General features: G+C 31.8%; 3 protein-coding genes and 1 long non-coding RNA gene across 6 annotated transcripts; 3 read left to right on the top strand and 1 right to left on the bottom strand.

The window, feature by feature from the left end:
- Positions 1–5,270: 5,270 nt before the first annotated feature.
- Positions 5,271–20,509, bottom strand: LOC129940357 (uncharacterized). Its single transcript, XR_008780669.1, has 3 exons — positions 20,325–20,509; positions 5,629–5,820; positions 5,271–5,548 (listed from the first exon to the last, which is right to left on the bottom strand). It is a non-coding gene; the product is annotated as an uncharacterized LOC129940357 (long non-coding RNA).
- LOC129940356 (uncharacterized) lies at positions 7,477–11,125 on the top strand. Its single transcript, XM_056048666.1, has 3 exons — positions 7,477–7,698; positions 7,766–8,138; positions 10,544–11,125. The coding sequence occupies exons 1-3, from the start codon at positions 7,516–7,518 to the stop codon at positions 11,023–11,025; spliced, it is 1,038 nt and encodes a 345-aa protein (XP_055904641.1). The 5' UTR covers positions 7,477–7,515; the 3' UTR covers positions 11,026–11,125.
- Positions 20,510–21,675: 1,166 nt separating the features above from the next.
- On the top strand, positions 21,676–22,695 carry LOC129942098 (uncharacterized). Its single transcript, XM_056050897.1, has 3 exons — positions 21,676–21,965; positions 22,026–22,398; positions 22,467–22,695. Exons 1-3 carry the CDS (start codon positions 21,786–21,788, stop codon positions 22,574–22,576), a joined length of 663 nt encoding a protein of 220 aa, XP_055906872.1. The 5' UTR covers positions 21,676–21,785; the 3' UTR covers positions 22,577–22,695.
- Positions 22,696–25,251: 2,556 nt separating this feature from the next.
- Positions 25,252–26,364, top strand: LOC129941272 (uncharacterized). 3 transcript variants are annotated; one of them, XM_056049861.1, is made up of 3 exons: positions 25,252–25,538; positions 25,599–25,971; positions 26,040–26,364. In XM_056049861.1, the coding sequence occupies exons 1-3, from the start codon at positions 25,359–25,361 to the stop codon at positions 26,243–26,245; spliced, it is 759 nt and encodes a 252-aa protein (XP_055905836.1). In that variant the 5' UTR covers positions 25,252–25,358; the 3' UTR covers positions 26,246–26,364. The 3 variants fall into 3 exon arrangements, with proteins under 3 accessions (XP_055905836.1, XP_055905837.1, XP_055905835.1); XM_056049862.1 differs by having other exon boundaries at positions 25,252–25,542; XM_056049860.1 differs by having other exon boundaries at positions 25,252–25,971.
- The last annotated feature ends 1,460 nt before the right edge of the window (positions 26,365–27,824 follow it).

Raw genomic sequence — 27,824 nt, 5'->3', positions numbered from 1 at the left:
GGCATGTGCAGAAAAGACGAAGAACTGTGTCCTCCTCTTCCTCGTCCATACAGCTTCTGTAAAAGTCATTTGAGAATACACCTAGCCGCGTGTCGTCCTTTCCCATTAGACAGTGGCCGGTTATGACAACTATTATCGAGCTTATATGCGATCTGCTTAGAGATAGCAAGCACTTTTATCGCTTGAAATCTAGTGTTGGCCAGATGTTTCTTGTGACCTGACACGTGTATGTTTGCCTTCTTTATAGCGTCTTGCATTATCAACAGTCTATTGGTATGCCAGTATGTGCCAAACGTGATAGGATGGGCTGCACTGTGCCGTTCCTGTCGCGTTCATCTGCCAGTTACCCAGAATGTCTCTATGGCCCGGCACCCAGTAAAGGTGTATATCAAACTATTGTGCGCTCTAGCAACTATGTTTTAATGTGGCTTTTAAATTGATTTGATAACCTTATATTTCTTAAACTACTAAGAATTTTCTAAAATCTCATTCCAGTTTTTGAGAAATCGTTTTTTGTGTATTGTGTACAGCTTGGGGAACATTCGTACAGTCAAAAATGGGGCACATTCGTACGCGTACGAATGCTCCCAATTTAATTTTCTTGCGCAGGTTACAATCTAAAATTAGACTTTCGCATTCTATAGTAAATTGAGGTTGATATTTTATATAAATAATAATTTCTCTCAGAATCATGGTGCGAATATATTAGAAGAAAGGTGCACGAAACGAAGGAGTTGAAGAGGCATCCCTTTAATTAGCAGTTGACGAAAGGACAGTAGTGGAAAGGACTTTGTCTTTTAGAAAAGCTGCAAAAATCAACATTGCAAAGCAGAGTGCAGAAATATAGAAAAGCCCTTTCTGATGATAAACCTGCACGAAATGTTCACTCCAAGTTTACAAGCCTTCAAGTATTTTCATTGCAGGAAGAAGAGCAGTTAAATGGGTATATTATTAATTGCTGCAAAATGCATTACGGAGTCACAACGCAACAAATTCGGAAACTCGCATTTGTATTTGCAAAAGCTTTAAATTTGAAATACCCAACGAAATCGTATGACAACCAAATGGCTGGGTAGATTGGTTACGCAAATATAGAGAACGGAATCCTAATCTTAGCTTGTGGAAGCCTGAGAACACATGCAAGTTCATTCGAATTTACCAAAACGGCTATTGCAGAGTTTTATAAGAACTTGGCTGACGTTATTGAACGACATAATTTTCCTTAACAGAATTTTCAACAATGACGAGACAGGGGTGTCAACTGTCCTGGAAACACCCAAAGTTTTGGCACCAAAAACTTAAAGACAAGGGCAGATTATATCCGCTGAGAGGGACGAACTCGTAACCTTTTGGTGCGATTATTTCTGCAAGCGGAAACATAATCCCCCCACTATTCGTATTCCCACGTGTGCATTACAAAGGTCATTTCCTCGATGGCTCACCCGAAGGAAGCATCGGGGTTTCGAACAGGAGTGGATGGATAAATTCAGATATATTTGATAGTGTGCTAAAACTAATTCAAAAGCACACGCTTAGCTCGAAAGAACATCCGATCCTATTGCTATGCGATAATCATGAAAGCCATGTTTGCTCGAGATAATGGTATGACTTTTTTGACTTTTCCTTCACACACAAGCCATCGCCTATAGCCTTTGGATGTTGGGATTTTTGGGCCGTTTAAGTCTAAGTTAAAAATAATGTTTAATAACTGGTACATTATGAAGCCAGGAAAAACCATTACCAAATACACTATGCCCAAACTCGTTAAATTGGCATTTTTAGAATCTTTTACAGCGAAGAATATTAAAAGTGGATTTTCTAATCCTTTGCTCCAACTGACGTTTTGTCTTCGAATACTTTGAACAATATTCCACCGAACCCAGAAACAAATTCTGTTGTATTAGAACCACAAAATTCTTCATCTTCGCCAGTGACTAATATAAATTTACAGTATCCGCTTGTTCGTTCCAATGATGCTTCTGATTTCTTACCCACATCCTTGCTCCAAGGTCTTCATGAACTAGTCGAAGAATCTACCTAAGGCTTAGACAAAAAAAAATAAAAAAAGAAGAGCAGGATAAAAAAGCAAAAGCTAAAATTATTAAACGTAATTTGGCCGAGGTTAGTTCCAGTCAAAAGAAAAAGGAAATACAAAAAAATGAAAATGTTGATGATTCAGATGATTCCGAAACATCGCAAATAACCTTGCGGGGAAGCTCCACATCGCCGTTTAATGTAGAAAGCGACGACGAGAACGACTATGTTTTAAATAATACGAAAACAAATGTTGAAGTGACCCCGGAAAATATAAAAAATAACTTTTTTATTTTGGTAAAATTTGTCTTCAGGATGTGAAATTACGTGCCCAGTATATGCCTCTTTCAATAAAGCCATATTCGCCCGAGTTGTGTGGCACCGTCTTGTTGAAACTACAAGTTCTCAAAGTCGTATTCTTCAATAGCAGGCAAAAAAAGTCTGTTATCATATGACCATAACACTCCGAATTGACAGCCGTTCCATTGTCGTTTTCGATGAGGTTATGGCCAAAGAGTATAACAAACAGTGAATTTTTGTGGATGTAATGGCCTCTCTTTAATAACTTGAGGATTCTCAGAACACAATTTGTAATTAAAGATTAAATTAATAAAAACTTACCAGAACAATTACAAATCTTTTCAACTTTGTCTCAATCTTTATCGGTGACATTTTTAACTTCCCATAGGAAGTTATTGTAATGGGTCCGATTTGTCAAATTGAAAATTTTGACATTTCTCGACGATTCAAGGTCCCTAGAGTCGAAATAAAAGATTTTTAGAAAGATGTCTGTGCGTGCGTGTGTTTGTACGTCCGTACGTTCGCGACGTTTTTTTCGTCGTCCATAGCTCAAGAACCAGAAGAGATATCGACTTCAAATAAATTTTGTTATACAGATAATAAGGCAGAAAGATGCAGAAAGGGCTCTCAAGAAAATTGCGTGGGTGTTTTTTTTGCCATAGTAGTATTTTAAAAAAAAAGGTGAAAATTTTGGTTAACCCTAAATATCTTACGAACCAAAAACGCTAGAGACTTGAATCAAATTTTATATAATATATTGTAACGTGATACAAAACAGGTATATTTTTGAAAAAAAATCAGTATAACGGTTTTTTTTATAAATCAAAAAAACTAAAAACAAAATTTTTAACCTCCAAAATTTTACGACTGAAATATGATTTCATCTCTAAAACAATTTTGTGCAACGACGAATAATGTTTTTGACATCTGATAAAATTTTGAAAAAAATCTAATTGACAGTTTTTTTTTTTAAATTAAAAACCTAAAAAAAAAAGTATAAAAGTTGCTAAAAATTGATTTTTGACTCAAATATCTTTTCAAAACTCTGAGATATTGGCTTTAATATACTTTTATCTTTTAAAAACTATTGTTGTTAACATTCAGTAAAATTTTGAAAAAAATCGAATTGACGGTTTTTGTACAAAAAAATAAAAACCGAAAAAAGAATTTAACAAAAGTTGGTAAAAATGATTTTCGACTCAAATATCTTTTAAACACTTTGAGATAATAGTTTCTTACTAATTTGTTCTTATAACAAATATTGTTTTCAACATTAGGACAAATTTTGAGAAAAATCGAATTGACAATTTTTTTTACAAAAAATAAAAACCTAAAAAAATGTATAAAAGTTGGTAAAAATTGATTTTCGACTCAAATATCTTTTCAAAACTCTGAGATATTGATTTTTATTTACTTTTATCTTTCAAAAAATCTTGTTGTCAACATTCAGTAAAATTTTGAAAAAAATCGAATTGACAGTTTTTTAACAAAAAAATAAAAACCGAAAAAAAATTAACAAAAGTTGGTAAAAAATTATTTTCGACTCAAATATCTTTTTAAAAAATTTAAATATTGGCTTCAAACTAATTTTATCTTATAAGAAATATTGTTTTCAACAGTAAGACAAATTTTAAGAAAAATCGAATTAAAAGTTTTTTTTTACAAAAAAATAAAAACCTAAAAAAAAATTTATAAAAGTTGGTAAAAATTGATTTTCGACTCAAATATCTTTTCAAAACTCTGAGATATTGATTTTTACTTACTTTTATCTTTCAAAAAATCTTGTTGTCAACATTCAGTAAAATTTTGAAAAAAATCGAATTGACAGTTTTTTTACAAAAAAAAAAAAAAAACTGAAAAAAAATTAACAAAAGTTGGTAAAAAATTATTTTCGACTCAAATATCTTTTTAAAAAATTTAAATATTGGCTTCAAACTAATTTTATAAGAAATATTGTTTTCAACAGTAGGACAAATTTTTAGAAAAATCGAATTTAAAGTTTTTTTTACAAAAAAATAAAAACCTAAAAAAAATGTATAAAAGTTGGTAAAAATTGATTTTCGACTAAAATATCTTTTCAAAACTCTGAGATATTGATTTTTATTTACTTTTATCTTTCAAAAAATCTTGTTGTCAACATTCAGTAAAATTTTGAAAAAAATCGAATTGACAGTTTTTTAACAAAAAAATAAAAACCGAAAAAAAAATTAACAAAAGTTGGTAAAAAATTATTTTCGACTCAAATATCTTTTTAAAAAATTTAAATATTGGCTTCAAACTAATTTTATCTTATAAGAAATATTGTTTTCAACAGTAAGACAAATTTTAAGAAAAATCGAATTAAAAGTTTTTTTTACAAAAAAATAAAAACCTAAAAAAAAATTTATAAAAGTTGGTAAAAATTGATTTTCGACTCAAATATCTTTTCAAAACTCTGAGATATTGATTTTTACTTACTTTTATCTTTCAAAAAATCTTGTTGTCAACATTCAGTAAAATTTTGAAAAAAATCGAATTGACAGTTTTTTTACAAAAAAAAAAAAACTGAAAAAAAATTAACAAAAGTTGGTAAAAAATTATTTTCGACTCAAATATCTTTTTAAAAAATTTAAATATTGGCTTCAAACTAATTTTATAAGAAATATTGTTTTCAACAGTAGGACAAATTTTTAGAAAAATCGAATTTAAAGTTTTTTTTACAAACAAAATAAAAACCTAAAAAAAATGTATAAAAGTTGGTAAAAATTGATTTTCGACTAAAATATCTTTTCAAAAATTTTTAATATTGGCTTCAAACTAATTTTATCTTATAAGAAATATTGTTTTTAACATTTGGTTAAATTTTTAAAAAAATCGAATTGACTAAAAAAAACTGTAAAAAAACAATACTAAAACTTGTTTACTTTCGGCTCAAATAGCTTTTCAAAAATTAAAAATATTCAAACTTATTTTATTTCACAGAAAATATTGTTTTCAATATTCAGTAATTTTTATATAAAAATCCAACAGTCAGTGTTTTCATAAAAAAATAAAATCTACAAAAAATAGTGCGCAAATTTGGTAAAAATTGATACGAGTACATATAGACAAACTTTTAAGCAAGACAAATCGACAGACGGGATGGGAAGTTATCAGTGTGGGTCGCATCCCAGCCTCTTTTTATTTTTGTAATCTTTGTGGGTGTCCTGCCATAGCACTGGGCAGCTTTGGGCAGCTGAAAAATTAAAACAGATTCGATTGGATGCGACATCTCTCTGTCGCTTAAAAATAGCTAAGTCGTTAAGGTTTACATACATATGTGGCCAGCTCCATACGATTTCATGTGTTCTAATTTGTTTGCGTCGCTCGGTCGCTCGTCGCTCATTACGTGGCCGGACCCTCAGACTTTCAACTGAAAAAAATTCCAGCCTATTCTTTTGAAACCGCAAATTGGATAGTCCGTTACAATATTTGTGTATGAAAGCAATCTTTGACTTTTAATATTTTCTGAAAGAATTTTTAAACTTGAGTATGAATAAAGCTGGTCAATGATTGTTTTTGCATGTTTTAAAAATACATTTTAATCTGCAAAAGAAACAACAAATCAATTTATTTTTTTATTATAATACATTAATGTGTGATTGTCTTTAAAATGTATGTGGTTAGGAGATAAATACAGAACGATCAAAACCGCAGTTATTTAGGTATTTATGATATTTGTCCCCAAACTTCTTTATTTAAGATGACGCATTAAATCTATAGGGTGCTCCATAGATATTTAGCCCTATTCTGCTCTATATCGGGGGAATTTTTCTTGAATTTTCACTAATCATTATTCCGCTATTCATTCGAAGTGAATCTGTGTATGTCGTTAACGTCGGTAATACTGCGCGGTATTCTTCTATTCACGTGAACGCATTAATTCTATACAATTCAAATCCGCATACGAAATGTAGCGGATTTATTCATTTGATGTCTGGTTTGTTAATTGTTGTTAGCAAAATGTAAATAAAAACTAATTTTTTGGTTTTAGAAATAATAGATTATTAACATTTTTGGGAAAAGAACAACAACCAAGGAACAATTTTTCTAGCATTTCTCCGAAACTCTCTGTTTGATGATTCTTTTATTTCTCTGCTTAAAATTGGAATAAAATTAAAATATTGTCCATTTCCAAAAATTACACAAATTAAACAATTAGTTCTGTTGATTAAATTCAATTTTTGTATGAATCAAATCAATTTATCCAACATTCTCAAGATTGATTGTTACATGAACAGCTGTTTACGTATGTACCTGTCAAATTGGTTTGGGATAATGTAGTTCACCCGATGGATAGCAGAATGCAAAGGCAGTGTGAAAGGGAATCGAATGGGTGAATCGAATATACGATCCACGTGAACTTTGTCAAATTTGTAACGTTTCTTAGTTTATTTTTTGACTTCGTATAGATTCCGTAGTGTTCTTTTTGGGAAACAGAAAATCGTTAGAAACTAAAAGTGCTTAAAAAAAATACCGTTCATTTCTATTCAGTTAGAATAGATATAGTAAAATTAAAAAAAAATACGTCTTTTAATAAGTTTTAAAGGTTAAAAAATATGGAGTTTGTCGAAATTCTGGTTTCATAATTCTGCTTTCCAAATTAACTTTTTCCATTCTACTTAACGAAATGTTTATTTCTCATATTCCAGGTCTACTAAGTTCAAGAGGTTTAAATTAAGGAAGATATGTTTAAGCTAACTTCAGCAGCTTTCAATTCTCTTAGTGATTTTTAAGCTTTGAAAATTGTACATAAAAAGATACATACGTATTTTGAATAAAAAATCAAAACAAGACAATATTGTATACATTTTTTCTATTTATACTTAGCTAAGTTTATTTATACCACTGCATTTTTAAATAAAATAATGAAAGAGAAAATAAAAATTTACCCTATAGAAGAAGTTTTTCACCTACCCTATGAATGATTTGGATAAAACAAAAACAAAATTAAATCCAACCAACAATGGATTTTTAAACATTTGTCCATATCTATTTCGCGAAGTTGAACAAAAAGTTTCCCTTTCTCTCCCAGCGATAAGACCAAGATAACAATTTGACCAAGCGAAAATGAAACCTAAGTAAAGCACGAAGCTTCGATAAATCCATTGCTTGAAGACAGTCTGCATTTAAATTTAAAGCCTTTAACCATTTTGCTCTAAAATGCTTAAGAACTTAGTTTACTTTAAAGCACTCCTTCCATTTGCCATATTCTTGGTATTGATCAATGAAATTCATGGCCATGGAATGATGCTTGATCCTGTGAGTCGTTCATCTAGATGGCGGTACGATAAGACAGCTCCTATCAACTACGATGATAATGGACTCTTTTGTGGTGGTTTCAATGTAAGTTTTTCTTCAAATTTTACGCATCATTATTTTTCATCTTCAGTATATTATATTTTATTAAAAGGCACAATGGTTTAGAAACAATGGAAAATGTGGACTCTGTGGTGATGGTTTCGATGACCCTAGGCCTAGAGCCAACGAAATAGGAGGAAAGTACGGCCAAGGTGTTATAACAAAAGTTTATTCTCCATCCCAAAATGCCAAATTGGGAATAAAGATAACTACCAACCATTTGGGATTCTTTTATTTTCACATTTGCAATTTGGATAAATTCAAACAAGAATCTGAAGACTGTTTTAGTGCCAATATAATCAAATTTGACGATGGAAGTTTAAAGATGTATATTGGGACAAAGTCTGGGATGATTTATCCAACCATTGTCTTGCCAAAAGGCCTTACTTGTAAGCATTGTGTATTGAGATGGAACTATCAAGCTGGTAAGTAAATGCCGAATCTTTTTGAACCCTTCGCCTTGTATTATTAATTATTAACTTCCCATAGGAAGTTATTGTAATGGGTCCGATTTGTCAAATTGAAAATTTTGACATTTCTCGACGTTTCAAGGTCCCTAGAGTCGAAATAAAAGATTTTTAGAAAGATGTCTGTGCGTGCGTGTGTACGTACGTTTGTACGTCCGTACGTCCGTACGTCCGTACGTCCGTACGTCCGTACGTCCGTACGTTCGCGACGTTTTTTTCGTTGTCCATAGCTCAAGAACCAGAAGAGATATCGACTTCAAATAAATTTTGTTATACAGATAATAAGGCAGAAAGATGCAGAAAGGGCTCTCAAGAAAATTGCGTGGGTGGTTTTTTTACTATAGCAGTTTAAAAAAATGGTGAAAATTTTGGTTAACCCTAAATATCTTACGAACCAAAAACGCTATAGACTTGAATTAAATTTTATATAATAGATTGTAACGTGATACCAAACAGGTATATTTTTTGAAAAAAATCAATATAACGGTTTTTTTTTTAAATTAATAAAACTGAAAAAAAAAAATTTGTCACCTCCAAAATTTTACGACTGAAATATGATTTTATCTCTAAAACAATTTTGTGCAACGAAGAATAATGTTTTTGACATCTGATAAAATTTTGAGAAAAATCTAATTGACAGTTTTTTTATAAAAAATAAAAATCTAAAAAAAAACATTACTCAAAGTTCGTAAGAATTGAATATCGATTCAAATATCTTTTCAAAAACTTGAAATTAAAGCATCAATTTTATTTTATCTTATAAGAAATATTGTTTTCAACATTCTGAAAAATTTTGAGAAAAATCGAATTGACAGTTTTTTTTACAAAAAATAAAAACCTAAAAAAAAATTTATAAAAGTTGGTAAAAATTGATTTTCGACTCGAATATCTTTTCAAAACTTTGAGATATTGGCTTTAATTTACTTTTATCTTTCAAAATATTTTGATGTCAACATACAATTAAAGTTTGAAAAAAATCGAATTGACAGTTTTTTTACAAAAAATAAAAACCTAAACAAAAAATTTATAAAAGTTGGTAAAAATTGATTTTCGACTCAAATATCTTTTCAAAACTTTGAGATATTGGCTTTTATTTACTTTTATCTTTCAAAAAATCTTGTTGTCAACATTCAGTTAAAGTTTGAAAAAAATCGAATTGACAGTTTTTTTACATAAAATAAAAACCTAAAAAAAAAATTTATAAAAGTTGGTAAAAATTGATTTTCGACTCAAATATCTTTTCAAAACTTTGAGATATTGGCTTTTATTTACTTTTATCTTTTAAAAAATCTTGTTGTCAACATTCAGTTAAAGTTTGAAAAAAATCGAATTGACAGTTTTTTTACAAAAAATAAAAACCTAAAAAAAAAATTATAAAAGTTGGTAAAAATTGATTTTCGACTCAAATATCTTTTCAAAACTTTGAAATATTGGCTTCAATTATCTTTTATCTTTCAAAAAATCTTGTTGTCAACATACAATTAAAGTTTGAAAAAAATCGAATTGATAGTTTTTTTTACAAAAACTAAAAACCTAAAAAAAATAATTTATAAAAGTTGGTAAAAATTGATTTTTGACTCAAATATCTTTTCAAAACTTTGAGATATTGGCTTTAATTATCTTTTATCTTTCAAAAAATCTTGTTGTCAACATACAATTAAAGTTTGAAAAAAATCGAATTGATAGTTTTTTTACAAAAAATAAAAACCTAAAAAAAATAATTTATAAAAGTTGGTAAAAATTGATTTTCGACTCAAATATCTTTTCAAAACTTTGAGATATTGGCTTTAATTTACTTTTATCTTTCAAAAATCTTGCTGTCAACATTCAATTAAAGTTTGAAAAAATCGAATTGACAGTTTTTTTACAAAAAATAAAAACCTAAAAAAAATGTATAAAAGTTGGTAAAAATTTATTTTCGACTCAAATATCTCTTTAAAAATTTTTAGTATTGGCTTTAAAGTAATTTTATCTCATAAGAAATATTGTTGGTAAAATTTTTAAAAAATCGAATTGACAGTTTTTTTTTACAAAAAATAAAACTCTAAAATAAAAACAATACTAAAACTTTGGTAAAAATTTACTTTCGGCTCAAATAGCTTTTCAAAACTTAAAAATATTGGCTTGAAACTTATTTTATTTCACAAAAAATATTGTTTTCGATATTCAGTAATTTTAAAATAAAAATCCAACAGTCCGTTTTTTCATATAAAAAATAAAATCTACAAAAAGAGTACGCAAATTTGGTAAAAATTGATACGAGTACATAAAGACAAACTTTTAAGCAAGACAAATCGACAGGCGGGATGGGAAGTTATCAGTGTGGGTCGCATCCCAGCCTCTTTTTTATTTTTAATATGCAGGCAATAACTGGGGACCTTGTGGTAATGGGACGTCAGCCTTGGGTTGTGGACCACAAGAAAACTTTAAAGGATGTTCGGATATAAGCATTACAAAACAATCCTCAAAGACCTATACAAAAGCTCAAAAGAACTTTGATTTTTATAAATCTGTTTGGAAGAACTACATCTATAATATTGAATCTGAATTTAAAGAGGAACAACAGAAACTTGATGTTTTTGAACAAAACTTAAATCGACACATTTTTAGAGAATCCGAAGAACACGAAGAGTCAGTCCCCGTTTATATAGATAATCATCAGTTGTACAAGTTTGAAGATGGAGCAGATTATATTGTTTCTGATTCTGACGAAATTCAGGAAAGAATCCCAGAGGTGGTAGAAGCACATCAATCTGACAAAGACATAAAGCTAGATTTCTATGATTTTGAAACTGAACAATTATTTAACAATGCAATTGACGATAGTTATTATGACTTAGAATAATATTTAACTAAGTTCAATGTGCTTTAAGAAAATTAATTTAAGATTAAAACAAAAAAAAAAAAAATATTAAAAAGTGAATATACAAATAAAGATATTGATTCATAACGTATTCATTTTAACAAAAGTTAAGGTAAAGGGTTTTAAAAGTAGAGCTAATTATGTGTGTGTGTACTCCATATATTCTTAAGGTTTTGCTACATATGCGGAAATAATTAAAGAAGTTGTCTTTTGTTGGAAACATATCTGAATATAATTATATGAATACTATCTGGTTTACCCGGCTTCATCCGGGAGATATTCAACTATTTTATTTTAAAAAAATGAGGATGGTAAAACTACTATTTTCTTATATTGTATCTTTTTTATTTATTAATTTATATATTATCTCTGTATATATATCTTCAAACTCGGGTATTGACAAGTTCTCATTCTTTATTGTGTTAACATATTCAGCATCATTAGGTTCTGGAGCTGAAATAAACAATACAAAATTGAACAAGTTAATGAATGACCATAATAAAAAATATACAGCATCTGTAAACAAAATTTATATAATGTAGGTACTAGCACCTGTAGCTCAAAAGTGACACACCTCAAAAAACACAAATTTTGAGTATTTGTATGCACAAAATTCCTAAATCATGCTCTTTTCAGTCTTGTGCTAACGCCAGCGCGATCAATACGTGTATTAGTTATCTGAGACGAATAATATATACAATTAAAAAAAAAAAAAAATCTTCATTAAAACGCGTAAATGATCACTTGGATGATGACGATTTCGTCAATCCAAGCAAAAAATTACTTTCAAGGGATCTCAATCATTTTCATTTAATATGAATGAATGAAAGGTGTCCAAAAAAACAATGTTACTTCCAATGTAAAAAAGCCAGAATCTATTCCACCTATAGTGATTCTAAAAACTAAAAGTGAAGTGATAAGATTATTACTACAATCAATGCAAATCGAAGACTATTTTCTTAAAAATATCTTTTCGGGGCAAAAAGTAATGTGTCTTTCACTTGAATCATATGAAAAAATTTTGATTGAACTCAAAAAGAAAAACTATGAGTTTTATACATTTCAAAAAAAAAACATAATAGACCATTTAAGGTAGTGCTTTCGGGTCTCGATCTTTACCCTAGTGAAACACTTAAGAATGAACTAATTTCTCGAGTTATCCAATGTAACGACGTAAAACCTACCACTGTGCAGACATTTACTAATTATGTAAGTTACAAATATATAATTTATATTGAACGTGGTTCAATTAAACTAAGTGATCTTAAAAAACAACATCCAACCATCTTAAAAATGATAGTCAAATGGGACTACAAAAGACATTATCCAAACAAAGTTACTCAATGCTATAAATGCCAGATGTTCGGCCATGGAGAGAAGTATTGCAATGTAAAAACGTTTTGTCCCAACTTTACTGGGAATCATAAACTTGATGATTGTGATAAACCTAACATCAGTAAATGTGCAAATTGTAATGGAGATCATAAGGCTAACGATCCAATTTGTAAAATGCGCTCAGATTTCTTCGAAATTAGAAAACAAATTGAAAATCGAAACAACTCTAAACCACATAATTTACACAAGAGCGGCTCAGTCTCTCAAACAAATCGTCAAATTTTCTCTTTGAGTGACTTTCCTTCTCTTCCAACGGACCAACATAAAAACAAAGCTAGAAGTAGAACATTTTTAATACAGACTCCTACAGAATCAGAAGCTGTGCCAGTACAACAACAACAACATTATAGTAACAAGAATGACCAGTGTAACTATAAACAAAATGATTTATTTTCTCCAAATGAACTTATGTCGTTACTTAATGAAATGATGCCAAAACTTAATCTATGTAAATCAAAAGCTGACCAATTTAATGTTATAACTATGTTAGCATTAAAATATGTATACAATCAAAATGTTTAATAAGAACCTTAAGATAATAACTTGGAACGCAAGAGGCGTTCGCAAAAAAAAATTTGAATTGTTTGATTTCTTGATTCGCAACAATGTTGACATAGCTTTGCTTACAGAAACATGGCTTAAGCCTGAAATAAATTTAACTCATATAAATTACAACTGCTATAGACGTGATAGGGAAAGTGACATGGGAGGAGGAGTAGCAATTTTGGCAAAAAAAGAAATTTGTCAACAAATAGCAGGAACATTGAACTTAGAAATTATTGAATGTGTTGGGATAAGGGTACAAATAAGCGAAAGTATATCTCTTGATATATTTTCCGTTTATTTTCCTGGTAAAAATACTAATTCGGAAAAAACCATGTTTAAAAAAGATATTTTAAAGCTGATGCCTATCAAAGATAATGTTTTGATAAGTGGCGATCTTTACTCCAGACATCAGTCGTGGAACTGCTTAAGGGCAAATTCTTGGGGTAATATTTTGAACGATATTATGACTACACAGAATAATAGTTATTTAATAAGCCCTGTAAACCCTACATACACTGCCAATCACTAGAATGAGGCCACATATTTCTCAACCGATTTTCGGTCCGATACCTGTTGGAATTTGTTTAACCCGGAAAATTTTACTACTTGAGAGTAGGTACATATTTTCTTAAACGAAGTGATACAATTATAGGGTTAATTAGAAAAGACCGTTGGAATTTCCCTACATTAATGAATGAGCTACCTAAAAAGGATATAAAAAAGTGAGTCACTAGGATGAGGCCATTGCGAATATTTTGTTGTAGAAGTTCAGATCAGCAATTTTTTTCAAAATTTGGGTTACAATATCTAAGAACGTTTTACAAATAACTATTTTTATTAAATTTCAACTACAAATGGGTTCCGGAAAGACGTTGACAGTAGCAGAAAGAGGACAAATCGATGCTTTTAAGGAAATGGGACTCTCAAGCCGAGAAATAGCAAGGAAGCTGAACAGAAGAAAGACAGTTGTAAACAACTATCTTGCTGATCCTCAAAACTATGGAAAAAACCAAAAAGGACGCACAGCCCAAGCAATAACATCCCGAGAAAAGCGGTTAATTTTACGTATTGCTTCAAATTCTACTCAATCAGCTACTAAAATAAGGTCCAAAAGCGGAGTATCAGCCAGTATTTCGACAGTCCGAAGGATAATAAGAAAAGATGGTACTATCCAGAGAAGAAAACTCAAAAAGAAACCTGTTCTAAAGCAAGTACACAAGGAGCTGCGAATGAACTTTGCAACAGTTTATTAAAGCGGTAGACAATTTGAAGACAAGGACTCCTTAATTGAAGCTATCCGTGATGCCTGGGACGAGATTTCACTTGACTATTTAAAAAAAACTTTATGATTCCATTCCAAACCGTCTAATAGAGGTCATATCGAAAAATGGGGGGCATACTCATTATTAATTGAGAAAAACTTAATAAATAAATGTTTGAAAACCAAAAAAATTTTATAAGATTTTTCATGTGGCCTCATCCAAGTGACGCACTCTTTCATACTGTTTTTAAGTAGCTCTTTAATTAATGTAGGGAAATTCCAACTGTTTTTTCTATTTAACCCCTTAATTTTATTACTTTTTTAAAGAAAATATCTACCTACTCAAATGTAGTAAATTTTTATTGGTACGAAATTTCCAGCAGGTATAAAGAACGAAAATCGGTTGAAAAATATGTGGCCTCATCCTAGTGATTGGCAGTGTATATATACCAACTGACGCAAACAAAAATCCATCAGTTTTGGATTTCTTTTTTTACAAACAGAAATGATTCTTTTACTCAACCTATCACACTCACAGCCTTAAGTTCAGATCATTTACCAGTGCAGACATTATCTACAGGCACAACTTCTATGTTTAACTTGCAAAAAAGATATGTATTCTCTGTTGCTAATTGCAATCTGTATAGGGCACATGTTTCAAATAATATCGACACACAAAATTTATCGTTAAATGAAATTAATCATACATATCAAATTGATATGTACTTACAAAACTTTGTCGACATTATTAATGATGCAGTTGATAAATCTGTTCCTCAAAGAACTCTTAAGAACAACTCAGATATTCCTTTACCCAGCAATATTCTAGTTCTCATACGTTTAAGAAACACAGCTAGAAGATGCTGGATAAGATATAGAAAGACCTATTATAGTGATATGGTTTCGAAACAAAATAAGCAAATTAAAAATGAAATCCGTATCCATAGAAATAGAAGGTGAAATGTATTGCTTTCTTCTTTTAAAAAGGGGTCCAAACCATTTTGGAAAGTAAGTAAAGTTATTTCCAAAAAGCATTCAAACATTCCAGCGCTTTATAATGGTGATGTTAAAGTTTACAACCAAGATGAAAAGTTGAATTTACTTGCATCTTGCTTTCATAAAAACATTTTAATTACTGCTCACTTGAGTGATGATAAAACAATTTCCACAGTGAAAGAGTATATTAATGAAATAGATTTAACAGAATCGCCCCTTGAAAGAAGGTACCTTACAACACCTACTAAAGTCCGAGACATAATTAGAACAACTAAAACTAATAAAGCCGTTGGAATTGACAAGATACGAAGCAAATATCTTAAGGAACTTCCAAGGAAGGGGTTCATTTTTTTTAACTTTTATATTAAATGCATGCTTAACTTTAAACTATTTTCCAAATCAATTTAAAAAAGCAAAAGTAGTTGCCATACCAAAACCTGGAAAACCCAAAACAAATCCATTTAGCTATCGGCCAATTAGTTTGATTAGCAATGTATGTAAGATTTTAGAAAAAGTAGTTAAAAACTATTTAGTTAAACACATAGCAGAAAATTAAGTACTGCCAAAACAACAATTTGGCTTTCGATCGGGACATAGTACAAATCATCAAGTTGTTAGATTAAAAAATCATATAAAAAAAGGCAGTTTTGGGTCCTATTCTTTTCAATATTTTTGTGTCATATTTTATGGTCACATGTAACAATACACATTGGGCAATGTTTGCAGATGATACTGCAATATACTCTACCAATGTAAACCCTGTTAATATTATGTCTTCATTGCAAACATCACTTAAAGAGATTGAAATCTATTTTAAGAAATGGAAAAATTAAAGCCAATGCTACTAAGTCTCAAGCCGTTTTCTTTACACGTCGCAGGAAAAGCAGTTATTTACCATCAACTTGAATTAAATTTTATAATACCAATATACAGTGGGAAAGTCAATGTAAATACTTGGGTATAACATTGAATAAAAAGTTAACTTTTCAAAAACATACTATAGATACCATAAACAAAATCAATATGTATATTAGAATACTTTACTCATTTATTAGAAAACAAACTCATTTTATATAAAAAAAAAAATCTTTCAACCTATCTTATTTTACGGTGTTCCTGTCTGGTAATCGTATCGCGCGACCTGTCATAAAAACAAATTACAAATATTACAAAATAAAGTACTTAAAATTATTCTTAAATTACCTAAACGATTTTCAACATTGAAATTACATGAGAAAACTAATGTCAACCTTGTTTCTAACGCTTCTTTAAAATATGTATCAGATTTTATGTATAAATGTCAATTCTCGGACAACAGTCTAATAAATGACCTATGTGCAATTTAGATTATAAGTATTACATAAGGGTTTTGTTTTGTATAAATTTCCCTTAATTTAATATTATAAAAATTAATCTATTTTGTATTGTATACAAATGTATTAAAACTGAAAAGAACAAAATGTTAAGTTCTAAAACTCTTAAGAATGTAAGTTAAATGTAAGACTTTTGTACCTTAATCTACAATAAATAAATGAATGAAATGCCCTTTTTGTTACATTTTTCGATTGTATTTTGAGTTATGACACTTTTGCTGTTTAAATTTTATAAATACAGTAATTAAAGGAGATTTACAATGCATTCAATGAGTCGTGACGGATTAATGGTGCTAATGACAACATACAATTTAAAATTTACTATTTAAATAAAAACAAAGTTAATTTGTAAAAATGGCATTTTTCTTGCGATGATTTCTTATTTTATCTCCTGACTCGTTAAGGCCAACATTGTCAAAAAAACGTAGTTTTCAAGGTTTCCAAAAATAGGTTGACGCGGATAATATTTCAAATGAGTTTCATGGTCTATTTGATTTTGTAAAGTTAAGATTTATCTTATCTCCAAAAATCGTTTTCGCCCCTTGTGAAAAACTAAAGCTTTTTAATTATGTCACTTTTGAACTCTATGTACCTACGATGTGATTATTGAGAAACAAATGTACCTATTTCAAAACTGTCACAACTAAAAATTTTTGGAACTAAAGTCGCTGAATTTTTTTAATGAAAAAATCACGAAAAATGTCATAACTCAAAAACTGGAATTTTCGTGCTTTAAGATGTAAAATTGATGATGGTTATTATGTATGGTTGTACAAAAGTGTATTTCCTTTTATAAATACTGATTATTTCATAAATTTCCTGTTTAGATGCTCGTAAAATGGTTTTTCTGCTCTACTGAAAAACGAAGATTTTTGAGTTGTGAAACTTTTGTTCTACATACATACATACTCGTATGTACATATGCGAGAAATAAAATTAAATGTACATAATACTTACAAAAGTCTATATTTTGCATACATAATATGTTTCTTTCTTTTAGAATGACAACTTCGGGTGTATTGGATCTCTTTTCAATCGCCCTCAAGGTATTTTCTGCGTAGCAGAATTTTGTGTATATTTTTCCCCTTTTTCCAATTCTGTAATATTCCGCCTTTTAAGTTGGAAAGCGGATTAAAATCTCGTTTTCAAGTCTGTAGCTGCATTTTAGTGATAAATGCAATTCGTTTTCCAACAAATAATTGCAAATAGCATTTATCAATGATTGCCGATGCGCTTCAAAAAGTTTTTTTTATTTTCAGCATAATATTGGATCAATGTCGATGTTTTTTTATTGGTGTGCAATATATTTGGCAATGTGGTTGAGATTTCGAACGGCTCGGGGGAACTGCAATAACGAGAACTGCTTTGCGATGATAGTGTTGGCTCTGAAGCCAGCGCTCTGGAACAATCGGGTGTTTCATCAATTTCGATTAATTTTGAAATTAAGTTGTTTGTCTTACGCCACTCCATTAGTTAGGCACCGTATGAATTTTAAAATATATATATTATTTAAAAGAAAGAAATTTTAATATTATGTGTATGTATTTATACTTAACTGAGTAAACGGGTACCAGCCAACAGGAACCAATTATTTTGTACGCTATTTAAAATGTTTTGCACTGCTTGAAATGTCTTAAATTGTTCATAATTGTTTAGAATGTTTAACACTTTTTATAAATTTTCAGTAATATTTTATAATTTCGATTCACAAACGTTAACAAAAAATATCAATCTTAGAAAAATCAAAAATCAAAAATCAAAAATCACTTTACACTTGACTCGACTACGACCATCCACTTCGAATATCAGATTTAAAATGAAATGAAATCGTCAGAGAAATCCTGCATCATAAATTCGGAATAACAGTTATTATTTTTGTTTGAAAGAAGAAATACATACATTCTAAGAAAAAATACTTAAAAATATGAACTTTTATGCATTTCGCACATTAAAAATATGCACGGATTCTTAAAGTTTAAGAATATATTCTTAAACGTTGGAAAAAAATTGAATTTTGTACTTAAAAAGCCAGAACTGATTCCTAGATTTTAAGAATAAATTCTTAATATCAAATGCAGGTGGAGAATAACTTTAAAATATTCGTTATTTTTCGATCAATGAAAAAATTCATACATTTTAAGAAAAAATATTTTAAAATATGAACTAATATGAATTTTGTACATTTAAAAATATGCACGGATTCTTATAGGTTATGAATATTTTCTTAAACTTTGGAAAAATATGAAAAATGCTATAACAGTAAATAAAAAGTTGGATAACGGTAAAATGTTTGTAATTTTTTCGATTAATAAAAAAATGCATTGCATTCGTATATTCTAAGAAAAAAAAAAACTCAAAAAGTACTAAGAAAAACTTTTTCCTAAACTTGAAAATAAAGAAAAAGTTTGTATTTTATGGTTTATAATTTTTAAAATGTATTCTTCAATTTAGAATTTATGAAAGTCTATAGTTCAAAGTGATATTAATAAAACCAGATTGCCGTTCAATTGAACATTTTCCAAAAAACAGTAACAGTACATTTTGAGTAAATGTCGTTCCGAAAATAGATTTTTTCACTTTTTCTGATGAAGTTTTTTTTCGTTCATCAGAAAAGTGGAAACATTTAATTTTCAAAATTATTTTAACTCAAACTGTTTGACTGTTTTTTCATATACATACCTTATACCTACATACATTTATACATAATTTAACTATAAAGTTATAAAGGTATGTGAGTTTTAATACCCAGACTATGCAGAATATGAATTTTACAATACATAGGTAACTCTTAAAAAAAACTACTCAGCCTCTTCAAATCCAAGCGCATTAAAAGTTTTGAAAAATAGTTATTTATTACGTTTTTCAATTGTTGATAATATCGTTATTGATAATTTTTTTTTTAAATTACTGGTATAGCGAAATTTCATATCGAATTCAAAATAGAATTTGAATTAGTTGGAATAATAAGGCATTTTGCTATAATCCTGCCGCAATTAAACAAAAAATATTTACATACTCACTATTTTAAACAAAAATTATTTTGCTATATTTTCAAAGATAAAATGAAAGGAAATGGATTAAACTAACTGTAGGGAGTGAACTATCAGAAAAACAAATTGGAGATACATATTTCTTCCATTTTAAGAATTTAAAGTTCGATTTAGTTTGAAATATGAATATAGGTAGGTATATGTACATAAATAATGTCGCTGGGTTTTCCTAAAGAATAAATGAAAATAATTAAAATGTTCGTATGTTTTTAGAGAAATAAAAATATACATACATTTTGAGTAAAGGTTTTTAAAATATAAAATTTAAGTAATTATTCTCAATTTCTATGCATAGTTACATACATTTGATATATAAATTTTAAACTTGGGAGAAATGAATTTCGTTCATCAAAAGGATGTACAGATTCTAGATTTAATGAAAAATTCCTTAAACCTGTTTAAAAGTTAAAAAACGGTAAAATGTCAGTAAGTTTTTCAATTAATGTACAAATTTAAAAAATTTATGAAAGAATACTTAAAACCTCAAGGAACATTTTTTAAGAAAACTGATTTCTAAATTTTATGAATTATTCTTAAAACCACACTTTTTTTTAAAGAATTCATTCTTAAATTTAATGAATATTCCTTAAAAATTAATAATTTCGGTTTAAGAACGAGATTCACAGTTTTTAAGAATAATAATTTGTTCAGTGTAAGTACCTTAGAATTACGGAGTAGCCAATGTTGTTGTTAGTCCACTGCGACGAAGCTTTGAGCTATTTGTTTACTAAATATGTCAAGAGGTGTAAGGTAGAGCAAGGTGTCCAGTGCTGCAGACGGGGTCGTTCGAAGCGATTCGCTTATACATAGGCAGGCTGAATGTTGGACTTTATTTAACTTATCCCTGTTTATACCTTTCTCTAAAGCAGTACTGCCACACCGTACGTTAAAATCGGTCTGATTACCGATGTGTATAGCCAATGCGTGATTCTGGGTTGTGAACCCCATTTATTACCAATAGCTTTTTTGCAAGAAAAGAGAGCTACAGTAGCTTTTTTGACTCTTTCCTGTACGTTGCGTTTCCAATTTAGTTTTTTGTCTAAGACAAGACCCAGGTATTTAGCCTCGTCTGAGAATTTTAATTGGATTCCTTTAATATAGGGAGGGTTGACAAATGGAATTTTGTATCTCCTCGAAAATAAGTCTACACCGGACAGCCTAAAGTATTAGTCTGTCCAAGGCATTTTTTAAGAGTTCTTTTAGGATGTTAAGATGCTTTCCTGAAACTGCTATAGCAACGTCCGCTTCGTCCGCATAAGCTATCACTCTGAAACCCTTCGCATCCAGACTAGTTAGGATTTCATTCACCACTAGGTTCCAGAGGAGAGGGGCTAAAACACCGCCTTGAGGTGTCCCTCTACTAACGAATTGCTACTAGAAGAGTTGCCCAGTTTTGAGTTAATTATTCTGCTAGTAAGCATTAAATGAATTAACTCCCGAAGCGAACTCTCTACATTTAGAGATGTCAGTGCAGATGTGATTGCAGATGTGTCCGCGTTGTTAAAGGCGCCTTCGATGTCAAGAAAAGCAACCAAAGTGAACTCTTTATGATGGAGGGAATATTCGATGGTGCGTACTAAAGTGTGTAACGCTGTTTCCACCGATTTACCTTTACAGTAGGCATGTTGAGACGAAGACAGAAGTCTTGTATCGATACGTGCCCTTAAATGGATATCAATCAATCTTTCCAGGGTCTTAAGAAGGAACGATGATAGACTTATTAGTCGTAGATCTTAAGGATTGACTTGGTAAAAATATTAAATTTTAACTTTATATAAATTATTTTGTTTTATTTTTGAAAAAAAAAATGATTTTCACAACTTTTAATTTGGTTGATATATCTCGACGCGTTTCGGATATTTGTCACCATCGGGCGTATAATTGACTTATAATTGAGTCAATTATACGCCCGATGATGGATGACAAATTATAATTGAGTCAATTATACGCCCGATGTTAGTGTTAGTGTTTTTCAAAAATAAAACAAAATAATATATATAAAGTTAAAATTTAATATTCGTTTTTGTATATTATTGAACCACAACCGGAGACAACCACATCATTTCAAGCTTCAAAAGTTCAAGAACCGTAAAAAGTTGTTCAATAAGAGTATATTATAATATGTTTAAACATGAATTTTATCCTATCGCAACGCTTATTGCAGTCCTTAATATTTTCTGTACCAAGGTAATTGGTCATGGAATGCTTTTAGATCCTGTTAGTCGTTCATCTAGGTGGCGATATGATGAATCAGCCCCGAAAAATTACGAAGATAACGTGCTCAATTGTGGAGGAGCCGATGTAAGTTTTGCAACTAATTTTTATTTTATCTTTACATTCCTCATGAGCTTTATTTTCCAGGTAATGTGGGGTACTAATGCTGGTGAATGTGGATTGTGTGGAGATGATTACAGTTTACCAACACCTCGTCCCAATGAACTGGGTGGAACCTTTGGAGAGGGAGTAATTACCAAACAGTACGTTAATGAATCCCAGGTCGAATTGGGCATACAAGTCATCGTAAACCAAATGGGTTTCTTCTACTTCGATATTTGCAACTTGGACGAGTTTCATGAAGAATCTGAGGATTGTTTTAAGGAAAATCCCATTCTATTGGCTGATGGCAGTGATAAGTTTTATATTGATGAAACGGTCGGATGGTTAAATGCAACAGTAATTTTTCCTCCAGAATTAAATTGTATGCACTGTGTTTTGAGATGGAACTATGTAGCAGGTAATTTATATGTTGTTTGTAAGGAATTGATGAAAGTTTAAAATAAATAACAATAATTTCAATTTTAGGAGATAATTGTGAAGATGACAGTCTTGGTTTGGGTTGTGGACCGCATCAGGAGAACTATAAAGGTTGTTCTGATATAAGTATATTGACTGAGACTGAGCTTGAGGCTTAGACTTACATGTTAGATTCATATGTGTGTTTTAAAAATGTACATATTATAAGTACATACTTATGTATATTTGTATTATGTGATAACCATTTATGTTTAATAAACGAGTTCAAAAATTGAAATGCTGCTTAATTTTGGGATACCACCCACACTGGTAACTTCCTATTGTGTCCTAAGTCAAACTGTTAACAGAAGAGACATTCAAATGTTCCAAATTTATGCAGTGGTATTTTTGTAGATTAATGGTTAGGTTAGGTTATAGTGGCTGTTCAAGATGGAACGGACACACTTAGGCCAGTTTAATGGCCCATTGTGATACCACATGAATCTTGAGGCTTCCTCCTAAGCTCAATGGAACCAGTTAGAGTCCCTTACGAAACGTGAGAGGCTGATTATACCGATATGATTTAGATCGTTTAGATCGTTAAAGAAGAATTCTCCTAGGTAATTCTTGCGTTTTCGAGCTAGAGCAGGGCATGTGCAGAGAAGATGAAGAACCGTTTCTTCTTCTTCCTCGTCCATACAGCTTCTGCAAAAGTCATTTGAGAATACGCCTAGTCTCGTGGCGTGCTTTCCTATTAGACAGTGTCCGGTTATGACACCTATTATCGAGCTTATATGCGATCTGCTTAGAGAGAGCAAGCACCTTGAACGTTTTAAATCCAGTGTTGGCCAGATGTTTTTTGTGACTTGACACGTGGTGATGTTGGTCCACCTGGTGCCTGCCTTCTCACAGCGTCTTGCATTAGTAGCAGTTTACAAGTAGCGATTGGTATGCCAGTACTTGCCAAACGTGGTAGGATGGACTGTACTGTACCGTTCCTGGCGAGTTCATCTGCCTTACAGTTACCTGGAATGTCTCTATGGCCCGGCACCCAGCAAAGGTGAATATTAAACTGTTGCGCCATCTCCATTAGAGATGATCGACAGTTATGCACTGTTATAGAGTTTGTAGAGGCCGAGTCCAGAGATTTGATAGCGGCCTGGCTGTCGGAGAAAATACGGATATCAGATGATCACGTTTTCTTTGAGCCAAGACAAGACTTCCTTAATCGCCAAAAGTTCCGCCTGGAACACGCTACAATGATTGGGATGGCGGAATGAGAGACTTAATTTCAGTCGTTCAGAGTACACACCACCACCAACCCCTACTTTGGTCTTTTAGCCATCTGTGTAAAAGTGGATTGACTCATCCTCCAAGAATGTCCTATCCTCCCAAAAAGATCTGGTAGGTATAGAAATCTGGAAGTTTCTGTCGAATTGTAGTTGGGGGATGGTGTAGTCTGTGTGCTTTAGAACTGGTTCTAAGTACCTTAGAATTACGGAGTGGCCAATGTTGTTGTTAGTCCACTGCGACGAAGCATTGAGGCGAATAGCAGAGCTTGCAGCTATTTGTTTACTAAATATGTCAAGAGGTGTAAGGTAGAGCAATGTGTCCAGTGCCGCAGACGGGGTCGTGCGAAGCGATCCGCTTATACATACATAGGCAGGCTGAATGTTGGACTTTATTTAGCTTATCCCTGTTTATATCTTTCTCTAAAACAGTCCACCATACTCCCACACCGTACGTTAAAATCGGTCTGATTAGCGATGTGTATAGCCAATGCGTGATTCTGGGTTGTAAACCCCATTTATTACCAATAGCTTTTTTGCAAGAAAAGAGAACTACAGTAGCTTTTTTGACTCTTTCCTGTACGTTGCGTTTCCAATTTAGTTTTTTGTCTAAGACAAGACCCAGGTATTTAGCCTCGTCTGAGAATTTTAATTGGATTCCTTTAATATAGGGAGGGTTGACAAATGGAATTTTGTATCTCCTCGAAAATAAGTCTACACCGGACAGCCTAAAGTATTAGTCTGTCCAAGGCATTTTTTAAGAGTTCTTTTAGGATGTTAAGATGCTTTCCTGAAACTGCTATAGCAACGTCCGCTTCGTCCGCATAAGCTATCACTCTGAAACCCTTCGCATCCAGACTAGTTAGGATTTCATTCACCACTAGGTTCCAGAGGAGAGGGGCTAAAACACCGCCTTGAGGTGTCCCTCTACTAACGAATTGCTACTAGAAGAGTTGCCCAGTTTTGAGTTAATTATTCTGCTAGTAAGCATTAAATGAATTAACTCCCGAAGCGAACTCTCTACATTTAGAGATGTCAGTGCAGATGTGATTGCAGATGTGTCCGCGTTGTTAAAGGCGCCTTCGATGTCAAGAAAAGCAACCAAAGTGAACTCTTTATGATGGAGGGAATATTCGATGGTGCGTACTAAAGTGTGTAACGCTGTTTCCACCGATTTACCTTTACAGTAGGCATGTTGAGACGAAGACAGAAGTCTTGTATCGATACGTGCCCTTAAATGGATATCAATCAATCTTTCCAGGGTCTTAAGAAGGAACGATGATAGACTTATTAGTCGTAGATCTTAAGGATTGACTTGGTAAAAATATTAAATTTTAACTTTATATAAATTATTTTGTTTTATTTTTGAAAAAAAAAATGATTTTCACAACTTTTAATTTGGTTGATATATCTCGACGCGTTTCGGATATTTGTCACCATCGGGCGTATAATTGACTTATAATTGAGTCAATTATACGCCCGATGATGGATGACAAATTAAAAGTTGTGAAAATTAGTGTTTTTCAAAAATAAAACAAAATAATATATATAAAGTTAAAATTTAATATTCGTTTTTGTATATTATTGAACCACAACCGGAGACAACCACATCATTTCAAGCTTCAAAAGTTCAAGAACCGTAAAAAGTTGTTCAATAAGAGTATATTATAATATGTTTAAACATGAATTTTATCCTATCGCAACGCTTATTGCAGTCCTTAATATTTTCTGTACCAAGGTAATTGGTCATGGAATGCTTTTAGATCCTGTTAGTCGTTCATCTAGGTGGCGATATGATGAATCAGCCCCGAAAAATTACGAAGATAACATGCTCAATTGTGGAGGAGCCGATTTAAGTTTTGCAACTAATTTTTATTTTATCTTTACATTCCTCATGAGCTTTATTTTCCAGGTAATGTGGGGTACTAATGCTGGTGAATGTGGATTGTGTGGAGATGATTACAGTTTACCAACACCTCGTCCCAATGAACTGGGTGGAACCTTTGGAGAGGGAGTAATTACCAAACAGTACGTTAATGAATCCCAGGTCGAATTGGGCATACAAGTCATCGTAAACCAAATGGGTTTCTTCTACTTCGATATTTGCAACTTGGACGAGTTTCATGAAGAATCTGAGGATTGTTTTAAGGAAAATCCCATTCTATTGGCTGATGGCAGTGATAAGTTTTATATTGATGAAACGGTCGGATGGTTAAATGCAACAGTAATTTTTCCTCCAGAATTAAATTGTATGCACTGTGTTTTGAGATGGAACTATGTAGCAGGTAATTTATATGTTGTTTGTAAGGACTTGATGAAAGTTTAAAATAAATAACAATAATTTCAATTTTAGGAAATAATTGGGGTAAATGTGAAGATGGCAGTCTTGGTTTGGGTTGTGGACCGTTTCAGAAGAACTATAAAGGTTGTTCTGATATAAGTATAGTGACGCCAAGTTCACGACATATCTTATCACTTATAAATAACCATGGTGTAAAACAGGTTGAGCCTGCTGATGAACTAACTGAGCCTGAGCCTGAGACTGAGCTTGAGGCTTAGACTTACATGTTAGATTCATATGTGTGTTTTAAAAATGTACATATTATAAGTACATACTTATGTATATTTGTATTATGTGATAACCATTTATGTTTAATAAACGAGTTCAAAAATTGAAATGCTGCTTAATTTTGGGATACCACCCACACTGGTAACTTCCTATTGTGTCCTAAGTCAAACTGTTAACAGAAGAGACATTCAAATGTTCCAAATTTATGCAGTGGTATTTTTGTAGATTAATGGTTAGGTTAGGTTATAGTGGCTGTCCAAGATGGAACGGACACACTTAGGCCAGTTCAATGGCCCATTGTGATACCACATGAATCTTGAGGCTTCCTCCTAAGCTCAATGGAACCAGTTAGAGTCCCTTACGAAACGTGAGAGGCTGATTATACCGATATGATTTAGATCGTTTAGATCGTTAAAGAAGAATTCTCCTAGGTAATTCTTGCGTTTTCGAGCTAGAGCAGGGCATGTGCAGAGAAGATGAAGAACCGTTTCTTCTTCTTCCTCGTCCATACAGCTTCTGCAAAAGTCATTTGAGAATACGCCTAGTCTCGTGGCGTGCTTTCCTATTAGACAGTGTCCGGTTATGACACCTATTATCGAGCTTATATGCGATCTGCTTAGAGAGAGCAAGCACCTTGAACGTTTTAAATCCAGTGTTGGCCAGATGTTTTTTGTGACTTGACACGTGGTGATGTTGGTCCACCTGGTGCCTGCCCTCCTCACAGCGTCTTGCATTAGTAGCAGTTTACAAGTAGCGATTGGTATGCCAGTACTTGCCAAACGTGGTAGGATGGACTGTACTGTACCGTTCCTGGCGAGTTCATCTGCCTTACAGTTACCTGGAATGTCTCTATGGCCCGGCACCCAGCAAAGGTGAATATTAAACTGTTGCGCCATCTCCATTAGAGATGATCGACAGTTATGCACTGTTATAGAGTTTGTAGAGGCCGAGTCCAGAGATTTGATAGCGGCCTGGCTGTAGGAGAAAATACGGATATCAGATGATTACGTTTTCTTTGAGCCAAGACAAGACTTCCTTAATCGCCAAAAGTTCCGCCTGGAACACGCTACAATGATTGGGATGGCGGAATGAGAGACTTAATTTCAGTCTTTCAGAGTACACACCACCACCAACCCCTTCTTTGGTCTTTGAGCCATCTGTGTAAAAGTGGATTGACTCATCCTCCAAGAATGTCCTATCCTCCCAAAAAGATCTGGTAGGTATAGAAATCTGGAAGTTTCTGTCGAATTGTAGTTGGGAGATGGTGTAGTCTGTGTGCTTTAGAACTGGTTCTAAGTACCTTAGAATTACGGAGTGGCCAATGTTGTTGTTAGTCCACTGCGACGAAGCATTGAGGCGAATAGCAGAGCTTGCAGCTATTTGTTTACTAAATATGTCAAGAGGTGTAAGGTAGAGCAATGTGTCCAGTGCCGCAGACGGGGTCGTGCGAAACGATCCGCTTATACATAGGCAGGCTGAACGTTGGACTTTATTTAACTTATCCCTGTTTATACCTTTCTCTAAAGCAGTCCACCATTCTGCTACACAGTACGTTAAAATCGGTCTGAT

Source organism: Eupeodes corollae, chromosome 1, assembly GCF_945859685.1.
Source record: "Eupeodes corollae chromosome 1, idEupCoro1.1, whole genome shotgun sequence".
Classification (NCBI taxonomy): domain Eukaryota; kingdom Metazoa; phylum Arthropoda; class Insecta; order Diptera; family Syrphidae; genus Eupeodes; species Eupeodes corollae.
Note: the sequence above shows the minus strand (reverse complement) of the source record. Positions and strands in the feature narration are given on the sequence as shown.